This window comes from Astatotilapia calliptera, chromosome 19 (assembly GCF_900246225.1).
Source record: "Astatotilapia calliptera chromosome 19, fAstCal1.2, whole genome shotgun sequence".
Classification (NCBI taxonomy): Eukaryota; Metazoa; Chordata; class Actinopteri; order Cichliformes; family Cichlidae; genus Astatotilapia; species Astatotilapia calliptera.
The window spans coordinates 8217731-8230022 of NC_039320.1; the positions used below are offsets into that span (position 1 = coordinate 8217731).

The window sequence follows — 12292 nt, forward strand, 5'->3', positions numbered from 1 at the left end:
GGCAGAGCCTATAGGCCTGTATGGGAAAATTCTCGTAATTTCTATGCGGGACAACAGATCCCACAGGCGGCATGTGGGTGGATTGGACTGTCAGCTGCTCTCCTGCACACACCGTTCATTAACGTGTATGATCAGCCCTCAGATTTTTATCACGGTATCAATTACAGGCCCGATAGCATCAGCCGAGGCGCCCAGCCAGTGGGGAGCTCTTTGGAAGTGTAGGCAGGTTATGCCTGTGTAAACACAGTAATTACCTTTCCCGGTAAGTAGTAGTACTAATCATTCTACCAATATAAAGAGTATAAATCCAATCAAAACATTTTCTCATAAAAGGCAGGCTTAAACTTAATCTCTTTGTCATCGATTCAAACAGGTTACAGGTCATTAAAAGCCTCAAAAAAGGCCAAACGACGCTTTCACAGCTCTTTATTTCACCACCGCCTGGAAAACGGACATCAGTAATATCTGGCAATATCTTAAAGGCCTGTGCCATCACCAATATAGCCAAAGTTAGATTTCAGGGTCCTAATGGTAGGTTAAATTTCTGGTAATCAAAAGCATAATGATTAAGAAAAACTGGCACGAACTGGGGTGAGCCGACCATGGCACTGTCACGGGCTGAAATTAAAAGAAAACTTTACTTCAGCTTTTTCATCTGATTTCCAAATCATAAACTCATCACCTAGTCCCATAAATTAGGACTGAACCAGCTGGTGTCCTCTCATTGATCAAAAGTGAAATGATATCAGCGGCAACAACATGTGGCATTTAAGAAAAAGGCTTTATTTTTGAATATTTACAATGAAATTATAAAAATATATAATTAAAGCTTTGGCAAATATTTTACATTTAGACAATTTATATAATTTGTTCACATCGTTGAGTCACTGTAGAGTCATGGCCACAAATTAAAGATAAGATAATGATAAAAATGGCGGATTACAGACCAGCTCTGGTTTTAGGAAGAAAACATCCAAGGCGGAGGAGACTTACACAATGTTTTTTGATTTTTTTTTTTAAATCCTGCAATCTCAATTGGAGAATATACTGTCCAGCAACATGAAGGGTTTCAAATGAAAAACAAAGAAAACTATCAGCCAGTGCGGGGAAACACCGATACATCCATGCAAGCTTACATTCATATGGCCGCAGAGACAGGCACTCATAATGCACGTGATCTGGCCCGTGTTTAGATGCAAACAAGCCGTTAGTGTTCAGACTTACTGTCGCAGTTGTTGAAATGAGTTCATTTAAATGGTTGTGGTGACTAAGGTGTTATAATCCCCGGTTATGATGATGAGGTAGGGAGACTGAGTCCGTGCACACTGTTCAAGTCTTCATGTTGCTGCTGCTGCTGCTGCGGCTTGCTCAGGGGACTGGGCGGTTTTCTGTCTCCTGCAAAAAACAGAAGAAATATACAGTGTGCAAATTCCCATCAGGTGATTATTTGCTTCTGTAGAATGGGTCTAAAGAGAACTGTTTTACTTAAGTTTAAAATCCACTTGCTTTCCTCAAACTAGGAACATTTTCAGACGTATTTCCTTAAAAAGTAAGTTTCCAAAGGCTAAAATGGTCTCGGGCAACTTGGCTGGCATGAAGTTGTCCAAGTCTGAAAGGTCAATATTTGATCATTGTCATACAGTTAGACTTTCTCTGGGATTGGGTGTTTACATCCGTTACGGTCATTGCTTATTGCAAAGTGTGGGTGCGTGACAAGAGAAAGGCAGGGAGAGAACCGCGTGGCCTTGTGCGGCCACCAGCTGAATACATTTCAAAAAGTAAAAAATAAAACAAAAACACAACAACAACATTTAATAAAAAAATTACAAGTAATAATAATAATGATAATAATAATATGCCTGCCTGTCCTGTACCTTCTCGGGCCTGGTGTTTAAAGGTCATCGGGGAGTGGATTTCTCCTGCGTGCATGCTCATCCCGCTGCTTGGGTGGGACAGAGCCGGGCTCTGCGTCTGCCAGTGGTGGTGGCCCGGGGCCACGTATCCGCCTGCTGGCCCACTGTACACCCCGTACTGATTGGTTGGGGAGTAAGCACACGCCGGTACATAACTAGACAATGTCGAGGAAGGCTGTGGACAGGCAGATAAGACATGCGGAAAATAAGCACAAACACACAAAATTGACAGAACTTCTAATTGCAGGCTGTGTGACAGCGGCATGTGGCCTTCGGCAGTGGTTCTGAGAAACGGTGCTTGGTGTTTGAGTGGTTTCGAATACATGTGTTTCACTATAATTTAATTTACCATGAATACGCTAAACTAGAATATATACGCGCTACTAGATTTCCTCCATCGACCATCCACTTCAAAACTCAAAAGACTCGTTTACCCAATAAAATCCCGCCTGAACGCAAAAAGAACTCTGTGGATGAGCCCTTTTTACAGTTTTGCCACAGGCCTTTGTAGCACGAGCATCTGGCATTAAGCACTTTGGACTGTTTCTTTTACAGAAAATAAATTAAAGCAATGCAAGGTGTGCATACGTGTGCAGTTTGAGTGTAGAAAGGTCACGGGCCGTGCAGTGTACCCACAGATTTTTACCTGAGCATATTTTATGTCGGCGTCAATGGCTGACTTGTCAATCCCGTTGACTGTGTGCGCGGCTGGGAAAGCTGCTCTGTTGACACTACCCCACTCCTCCATTTTTGGTGGGTATCCCTCTGTCCCAGCAATTGCTGATTTAGAGACAGTAACTTTACGTTAAAAGTGTGTAAAAATTAAAAATTCTCAGGTTTCAGAAAATCAAAAGAAAAAACAAAGGAAAGGTAAAGAAAGGAAAATGACAGGGCAGTTTCATTTAACGTCATAATTATAAAAGTAGAAGACAGGTAAACAATTTCCTCACTAACTTTTCTTGAGTATCAAACAGATTTAATTTTCAATACTTAAAAATAGTTTTCAAGACAGGATAAATATAATATTTAATACTATAATAATTATAATTACTCCAGCGCGCAGCTTAATAATGAGTAATAAATAAATAAATACAACTGTCTTAAAAAATAAACAGAAAAAAGCTGTTCGGTTAGAAGGCAACAGCAGCTCATTATAAACATTTCTCTCCGTTTTAATGATTTTTTTTAGGTTTTATTACATAATAAAGTCCTACATGTTATTTTTTATGCGTATGAAAGACAGAGAAAATATAATTGCATAAGGTTTTGAGGAATTTGATCGAGAAAGTATATCTTTAAATAAATATATTATATATATATATATATATTTATTTATTTATTTATTTTTAGTTCTAAATATGTTTTGAATAAATTCAGTTGGAACACAACCGTAGCTGTGAGACCCAACAGTAGATGAGTAAATGAGTAAAATGAGTAAAACACCAGCAAGGCAGAGGGAAAAAAATATAAGGAGTGCTTGAATTATTAGGTTGGATGTAGCAGGTGGGCAAGGTGTTTGTAAATGTATCATCCCATGAAAAGGCCCATTGAGCGTGGCCTTACTACGTTCTGGCTGAATGGTGAAATGGAGGCCTGTGCACATTTTAATGGGCACATTGTCCCGTCTGTTGCCATAGCTGCTTGTACGCAGAGGTATGGAAACTAGTCGTGTGGAATTGCACAATAACCAGCTGTTCAAGTTTATTAAGCTCTTATTTGTGAGAGATAAAGTGTCGTGCATTTTGAAGCCTGTGATTTTAAGGATTATAAAGTGTCGTTTTCCTCACCTGTAGGATCCATGAAGGCTCGTATTCCGAGGATGTTACTGACGGTGTGCGCAGAAGGCCAGGCCCTGGAAATGCTCACATGTCCAGCCGTCACTGGTACTCCAGGAGGGCTGCCCATTTTAGTGCTAGTGGGTGACATAGTGTTGGGGTAGGAATAAGGGTATATGTGGTTGTAGGGGAGGCCTGCCTGCGCGGAGGCTTGCTTGGTGCTTTCATACTGGTTAGGCTGGGAGAGATTTCCAATCTTGTTGCGTAAAATCCTGCTGATCGAGCTAACCGACGGGACATTGTACTTGTCACAAACACCATCAGCCAAAAGCCTGTCCCGGATCTCCCAAGCAAAGATCCCGGGGTCATTTTGTTTGTAGTCCCTGATGTTTTTCACCACGTTCGGCGTCGTGACTCGGGGTTTGCTTCCACCGATGGCACCGGGTAGTATGGAGCCAGTCTCGTTGTACCTCGCTAAAATCTTGCTCACGCAGCCGTGGGAGACTCGGAGTTGCCTGCTTATATCACAGGGTCTAATCCCGAGCTGAGCCAGCTCTACAATTCTTAACCGTATGGCGTTAGGTAGAGGTCGGCCGTTGACGAACACACCGCCCAGTTGGTTCACCTCTCCATAGGTTTGCTCTGCAGGAAAAGAGAAAGATACGAGTTACGTGTTGTTACTCTTTGAGTTGAGTCCACTAATGTGATCAAAGAAAATATTACAGCGTGTTTTTTCATTGCATTTATTCTGACACATATTCAATTAAGCGAAAAAAAAAATAGTGAGAGGCAAAAGCATTTTAAAATGCTCAGCTGAGACCGTTTGATGCAGTTCAGTTGTAATCCACGCCATAAACCGAGTTCATAAAGCTGATAGCTGGTTAACCTTTACTTTGCAACTATACAAAGTATATAAAGTGTTTGGCTGGGATTAGCCTCCAACACAACAAAAACATAAAAAATGGCGAGCTCGAAGAATACAAACAAGAGCGCTTCAAAGAAACGCGTCTCACTGGATAATTGGTTCTGTGGTTAAGTTTACGATTTAAAGCTTTAAACAGGCTGTCATTCCTGCTCAGCAGTGCTGGAAAAAATCCCCCAAAGAATAAACTTGTTCTCCAAAAGGTTTTTTTTTTCTATTTGCACATTATCTGAACTTGGAGAAGGGGAAAAGTTCCTTAATTCTCTTTTTACGCAGGCGTGCTGAGTTTGGATACGCTTCCATAAGCTACATGTCACTGAAGCATGCAGACGGTAAAGGCTTACCCATTTGCCTATATGTTTTAAGATGCTTGGAAATATAGGTGTCCTTTCAAATGGCTGAATGCGCCGAGCGAGATCAGAGAAGAAAAGGGAACGGGAGGAATGAGCCCCAGAAGAGAAAACGTAGACCTTTTTAAAATCCTCCGAAAGCAGCGTGCCCGCTTCTTTTTGGAAGCAAGTGCCTGCAAGGTACAATAGCGCCAAAGTGATCTTCATCCGATATATGCAATTTAGAGTTATCCCGGGAAGTCCGGAGCCTGCTGGAATTAATTTGGAGCGTCCTTCAACCCTCGCTGTTATACGCCGAGTCTCTGCTTTGGTTTCATTGGTCGTCCTGTGCTGGAAATGCTCTCAGCCAATACAAACCCCATCCGGTTTATAGCTGCGCAGCCTCCTGACAGTTTTGCATAGAGGGAAGTGGAGACAGGGAAGCGTTTCATCCACCGTTTCTGGTAAGGACTTGTAATATGGGAGATGTAATAAGCGGGATGACAGTAGAGGTGTAACCTTGCTGAACTCGTTCCAAGTAATTTCAGGTCTAAAATAAAATGGAGCCATTTTTAAGACATGTATTAATATCGATAACGCACGTAGTTCAGTTTGACGGTCATTTTTAATAAATGAATCTCACTCTCGTGAACGTTACAGTGTAATTGTATTCATTTAACTGAAATTGCATCAAATTTGAATGTATGAAACCAGTGACGCGTGTTTATAACAGGGAATGTGTTTGTTTTGTTTTTCTAAATTACCCCCAAAATCTCAAAATATTCTTTTAGAAGATCAGATCTGACACGTTTACAGTTTGTAGAGACTTTTTCTAACTTTTGAGATAAAACAGTTTTGCTTACTTACGCCAACAAATCTTTTTCCTCTTTTTTTATATTGTATATAATAAATAGGCTGACTGAGCAACTCTGGAGTATTTAAAGGTATTATCCCGCAGAAGCGACTCTCTTAGCCACCAGAGCGGGAGGAAACTTGCACACTTCCAGCCTGAGTCTTTTTATAAGCCAGTGTTGAGGCATCAAACATGGGAAGGGCCTCATGTAATCGATACCTCTGTAGATCGCGGAGCTCCCAGACTATGGCTTATCGACTGGATTCCACAGACATACATTATCACAGCATGTTTTCGGAGTTTCCTGTGCAAGTTTAGAAGGTATCGTTTATAAGCTCGCAAAATGTTACTTGTAAAACTTAACAGTCGACCCAATGGTAACAAGGTGTAGTGTCCCCCCCCACACACACACACACACACAGACACACACACACCAATCCTCACACACAAGGACGCACGCACGCACATAACCGGCCCAACCCCTCTCCTCTCTGTCTCCTGACTACGTCTCCATCCAAAGCTGAAAGCAGGACACATGGAAAGCATCACGTTAGGTCAGAGGAATAGAGTCAGGGGGGCTGGAGAAGATCGCCTGAAAGCTTCATACCTGCCACGGACACGTTTGGTTTTACTGTGGACTTTGTCTGGAGACCAAGCGACCAGATATCACAAGTCCACATGCTGCATTTCTGCATTTGCAGGTTGCAGAGCGGTGATACTGGACAAACATGAGGAAGCATCAGTTGTGTTCGTTGTTGAGTATAAATTCTATTTAAACATTATTATTATTATTATTATTATTATTATTATTATTATTATTATTATTATTATTATTATTATTATTATTATTATTATTATCCCTTCTCCGCCAGTGCCCGGCTGGCATTTCTCCCCTCATCTGGACATTGTAGGAACTGCACCGGTTCCCTCAGCACCGCCTCAGCCTCCGTATTTGAATTGGTTTCTGAATGTTGCATGGAAACAAAATATCCAAATAAGCGGCATCGATTAAAACCTTACATTTGCATTTTAGAAAAATGCTACACTGATGAGTCAGCTTTATTATTGGATACATTTACGCAGACGTTATAACACTTTTTGCGGTTTTTTTCTCCTCGGCTGACGTTGGACAGCGCTTCAGGTTTTAGTTTCCTGAACTTGAAATTGTCATAATTGCATCACGTGCATCAGTAATTATTTGGAAATACTGATAAATGATACCTTCATTTTGAAAAGTAAAAAAAACAAAACAACTTTGAATACCGGAATATGAATATATGCTGTATCACATGCACATCTTCCACTGGACTGCATTTTTATTATCTAGCGTTTGTCTCTGTGAAATATATTTATTTTCCAGTCTTGGAAATCTGAATTTCTTGGCTTCCGAGCTTCTCGTTTCTCAAATTCAGATGTTTAAAATGATACTGAAGTCAGAAATATGCACGGGAGCGACCTGATTTTCTGCCGCGTAAATCCAGGATGGGTCAGTTAGATAAGAGGCTTCTAGGTCGAGGTCGGTGGTGTGGCTGTATTACAGGAATAAACGAGATTTGACTAAATTGTTTGAATTATTTGTATCCTGTGTTAATGTGTTAGACTGTTGGAACATTTTCTCTCCATGAAAGTAAACCGCAGCTGCTGCAGGTCTACATTTTGCACGCATGTCAGGTGTACGTTGAACCGTCTGACTTTGTCAAGTGTGACAAAACAAAGCAACCTTGAACCGCCCCCACGTTTTTTTTTCAGGAGTCACATTGTATCATGTATATTCATAAAATACATGCCCACATAAACATAAATAAATAAACCCAAAAAAGTGCTGTTCAATATCCAATATTTAATTTTAGATCTGAATTTTTTACTCAATGTATTTTGAGGAGCAGTTTGCCCGTGACTACTGTGACAGGTGCGTGGATATTTTCAGATGTTTTCATTTAGCATGAGCATTGATAATGGGGATAATTTGAAGAACAGCAATAAAATTCACGTTATTAAATTCTGTGCAAAAGCAGCTTTTAGTGTGTGTTTACCTTAATTTTTATTCTAGTTGCAGTGCGTAAGACGAAACTGCAACGTGCAGCATTATTGCGCATTAATGCGTCTAAAGCAGGCTTTTACTGTGAAGAGAAACAAGTGTGATCCGTAGATTAGATATCTTTCCACGGGGAAATCATTAAATGTATTTAGTCTGTATTAAATCCTGCTGAAAAAAGTCAGCCTCTGTTCAGTCTCTTTTTAGGCCACCCGTACGTGATGACTTGGGTGTGAGAAAACTTAATTTCATTTAGACCTGCCTTTCGTTTAAACAGGCCTCATTGCATTATTGTAAATGTTCTAAAATTTAACTTGAGAACATGATTTATCATAAATATTTGATTACCTGCGAGCATATATAAAATAAAGCGAAGCAAAAAGAAACAAAAAGAAAGTACAAAGGTCTCCAGGGTGTATATTTTCCCTCCAAATCGCTTTTAGATCAAACGCAAGTTATCTCATCCAACTGACACCTGACACCCGTAAGGTGCAGCGACCCCGGTCGGTAAATATTGATGCTGGTTTTAAGTGGCATCAAAGGATTCGCTTCCTCGGGTGTGCTTTGTCTTTAAAGTTTTAAGGTGAATTTAAAGTTATATTTTTCGTTGTCTTAGAGGGGCCTAAAATGTTGGAGTATGGTTTTCGTGTGTGTGCGTTGGAATTTAGTGATCTGTTGGAAGCTGTTGTACAATTGTACTCCTTTGTAAATGGGGGAGAAAGCTGAAATTAATGAAGAATACCTAGCATTTTCGTGTGCATGCACAGTAATGCCTCTGTGCAAGTCTAACGCAACCCAGGCCTCCTACTGGCTTCTTGGAGTGAACAAAAAATGCAAACACATTTACGTGATGAGTACGTGATGTTTACATTCACCCTAAAAAGTGTGCAACTGTCTCATCTCTCACCAGGTACCAGGACCCCCTATCGTGCCACCTATAGACACCCCTGTCTTTCCCATTTCAACAAAATCAGTCGGCTATATTTTTTGACATGGTTTCAATTTTCTTTCCACAACCGAGCGAGCCATATTGTTTTATTGAAGAGCTTTTTGTGTGTGTCTACGGTTTTGATTTAGTGTTTGTGAGTTTAGTGATCTCAGCCCTAAATATGGAAATTATTAGTCAGGGTCCAGCCTGCTCGCTTTGAGCACACCAGGAAGAAGACTGCAAGTTTAAAGCAAAGTGTCAGAGAAAGTCCTGAACAGAAAAAAATAAATACGCACCATTTGTTTTTTAAATTAATTAACTTATTTTGTTTCTATTTGTGCCTGTTGTTGTTGTTGTTGTTTGTTCTGGTTCCATAAAAGTTTTGACTCAACATTTGCCTCTTTTTCAAAATATCACTTGTGCGTGATTTAGAATATTTTTAGCCTTTCACGGGTTCTGTGTGGTAAGAAGCCCTTTTTGTTCATTATAGGAAAAGGGGAGAAATCAATGTTTTTCTGTTGAAAGCCAACCAAGCTCAACCTGTAAAGAAACACAGATTCCTTGGTAAAGTATCCCCCTCCTTTACAAAATAAAGTTTGTCCATTCCTATCTGATCTAGAGGCGGTGATGTGTAGTTTCTTTGTGCTCCTGCTGGTGAAGTTCTGCTAAAAGGAGGCTGGGAAGGCAGCAAGCTCAGTTCTTTTATAGCCGCAAGACCCACTCTGAGCTGCAGAAGACGCCTAATGAGGGTGTGCAGCAGTGCCATGTGAGACATGCCAGCTTTTACCAGGCTGGATAATTGCTCGTGACCTTCACTAAACATGTCTCAAGTGTCTGTGTGTTCTGAACGTACTTCTAATTGTTACATTGAGGGCAACGTCTTAGGATTACACACTCATTGTGAGTGTTTTTGGATGGAAGCCCAGGAAAGTCAAATGTTTTAATTCTGTTTACAATGGGGAGGTGCATTTGTAGCTTGATCTGATGGCATTTATGCTTGAATTAAACGAGCTATGGATGCTTTCTGCTTGTAGTTTACACATCTCAGTGACTATAAAGACTACCAAAACTTTTCAATTAGTACGTCTTAACGAGCTATTTTGTTTTTCTTACTTACTCCACAAGTATGTCATTTTCCTATGGAAAGAGTTCCCTCTGAAATAGGTGGGCTGAATTTGTTTTCATGCCACTGCTTGTCCTCAGTAACTCGTACCAACCCCTAACAGCCCTGCTGCATGTCAGGGACAAACTTGGTTTTCATTAAACTGGAAATTATAAGAAACAACAAAAAATACAAAGAAACTAGTGAAAGTATTAAAAGAAATCACATATTTTACAAACTAACTTATTTGAGCTCTCAGTGCAGGTTTATTAAAAAAATTATTTACTCAAAATTTCACCACAGGTAAACGTGTTACCTTTTTAATATGACCCACCACTTAGCATCAGTAGCAGTCAATACGGCACAGGACACAAAATAAAAACTATACCTGGGTCTTCATTACACTGGGACAGAGCTCAAGTTACTGGAGCTGTCTCTAAGAAATCTGTTTTTTATTTATACTGTCTTATTAAGTTAAAAGAAGTTAAAATTGTTAAGCTAACAGAGACAATGTAGCATTACTATTTGATTTGTGTTTAAATTTGGCAACTTAAAATCATCTTGGCTCGAGTATCAAGCAAAAACGAATCTTTATGGAAAGCGACGCTTTAAGCAAAAAGAAATGCTGACAGTGTTTCTAAACAGCCTCTTTAGATGCCACAGCGGCATTCATACGTAATGGAGAATTTATATTTAGGTAAGATTAAACTGTAAGCCGTCGACTTCCTTGTTGTAGCAGCTGCATTTTCTGGAAGACTATAATTTGAATGCAGAATAGTAATTTCTCTGGATATGAAAAGGTGCCTGTGTTTATTGTGGTGTTTTTAATTAAGATAGAGCACATTACTTCTAAATTAGAAGCCATAAGATGACAATCTGCTCAGCAAAAGATAACTTTGCTCAACAGCATATCCATGCTAAGCATCTGCTAACAAACTAATGAAGATGTGACCGAATTGCTTTATCAGATATGGCTTCAAATTACTTACAGAAAGATCAAGAGGTCAAACTTTGAGTGTGTCACACTAATGCCAGAAATGATTGTGCAGACAATACGTGCCATAACTATAATACTATAATATAGTCTGCTGTTTATTTTTGCATCTGTTTCTGTCTCTTTGGGAACCATTCAGCTGTATTTTCTTTTGGAGCAGAAATATTTGGTGAGACTTTAGATTGTGCAGAGTCATTAGAGGCCACAGTCTCACTCCTATGTTTCATCTCACATGGCTATACAATAATAAAGCAGAGTGAAGGGCTCCCTCTGTGCATAAGCAAAGTAGTGATGATTGTTGAAGAAGTGAAACTCTCTTGCGTGTACAGTTTGATGCTCCTGTGTCCACTCACTTATGCCCTGTTGTTCTTTTTTGGTGATTCAAATGGTCTGAAACACCCGCAGGAACCAAATTCAAACTGCTAAATAAACAATATAGTCAAATATTTAAAAAATGGCAAAATCTTTTTAACGGGATTTGTTTTCTGACATATTTCCAAAAGCGCTCATTTGAATTGTTACTACATCATTAACACTCACGCTCACAGTCTGTCCAGTCTGTTCTGCCATAAAACTTTTCTAGGCATTGTTTTATGCACCTTGTACTGCCATGTATGGTTTTTGTTTGCAAGTGGGGCTTTGCTTGGCTGGATCTGTTGTCAATTAAGGAGGAGCCTTAATTACTTTTGGAGCACTTGAGACTGTATCCATGGCTGCTGCTGATTCATGCCTGCCCTACTTGGAAATCAGCCCAGGGAGTCAAAAACACTGGGTCACATGTGGAAACTGACATTAACCTTGTATGTTGAATCCACAGTACTGCTGTAATGTTTTTGATTAGCGTTTAACCTTTTTATTTTGTTCTTTGTGTTCTCAGATGAAAGCTTTGCTCGGCTAGAGCATTAGGATATCTGTAATTAAAGCAATGATAATTATCACCTCAAAATGAGCCTCTCTTGAGCTGTAAATCCAGTCAATTGTTGGGATTGCAGCTGCGCCAAAAATCTGTGCTTCTAAGTTTAAGAATGCCAGATCTATAATGGAAAATTCTGAAAAGGGACATTCAAGGTCTTCTATCGAATGCAGTGTGATGTTGTTTTCCGCCAAACCAGAAATCAAGGCCTTGGATGGGCCTTTTTTATGTCAGGGATAGGGGTACTGTATCATTTCTGACAGTTGCTCCTTTTAAGATTAATGGGCTTATGAGAACCATGTGTCTTCTTCCAAAAGCCAAGTTCAGTGTCAGTCAATGTTACCAGCATGGTCATGTTGTCCTGACAAAAAGAAATCCCAAAGAGATTCAATATTGGTGTCACAACACTGGGCAATCAGAATCTGCCTTTTGAAGGTTGCAGGAACACACAGGCTGGTAGTTACAAGGTCTTATTTTATAATTGTCACAAAAACTAAAGTCATTAATTTACTAATATGTGAATCCTAA

At 39.8% G+C, this 12292-nt stretch overlaps 1 protein-coding gene across 1 annotated transcript; it reads right to left on the minus strand.

The window, feature by feature from the left end:
* Nucleotides 1–769: 769 nt before the first annotated feature.
* Nucleotides 770–5906, minus strand: pax1a (paired box 1a). The gene is made up of 5 exons (XM_026152230.1): nt 4955–5906; nt 3701–4330; nt 2560–2693; nt 1875–2088; nt 770–1395 (listed from the first exon to the last, which is right to left on the minus strand). The coding sequence occupies exons 1-5, from the start codon at nt 4956–4958 to the stop codon at nt 1289–1291; spliced, it is 1089 nt and encodes a 362-aa protein (XP_026008015.1). The 5' UTR covers nt 4959–5906; the 3' UTR covers nt 770–1288.
* Between the last annotated feature and the right edge of the window lie 6386 nt (nt 5907–12292).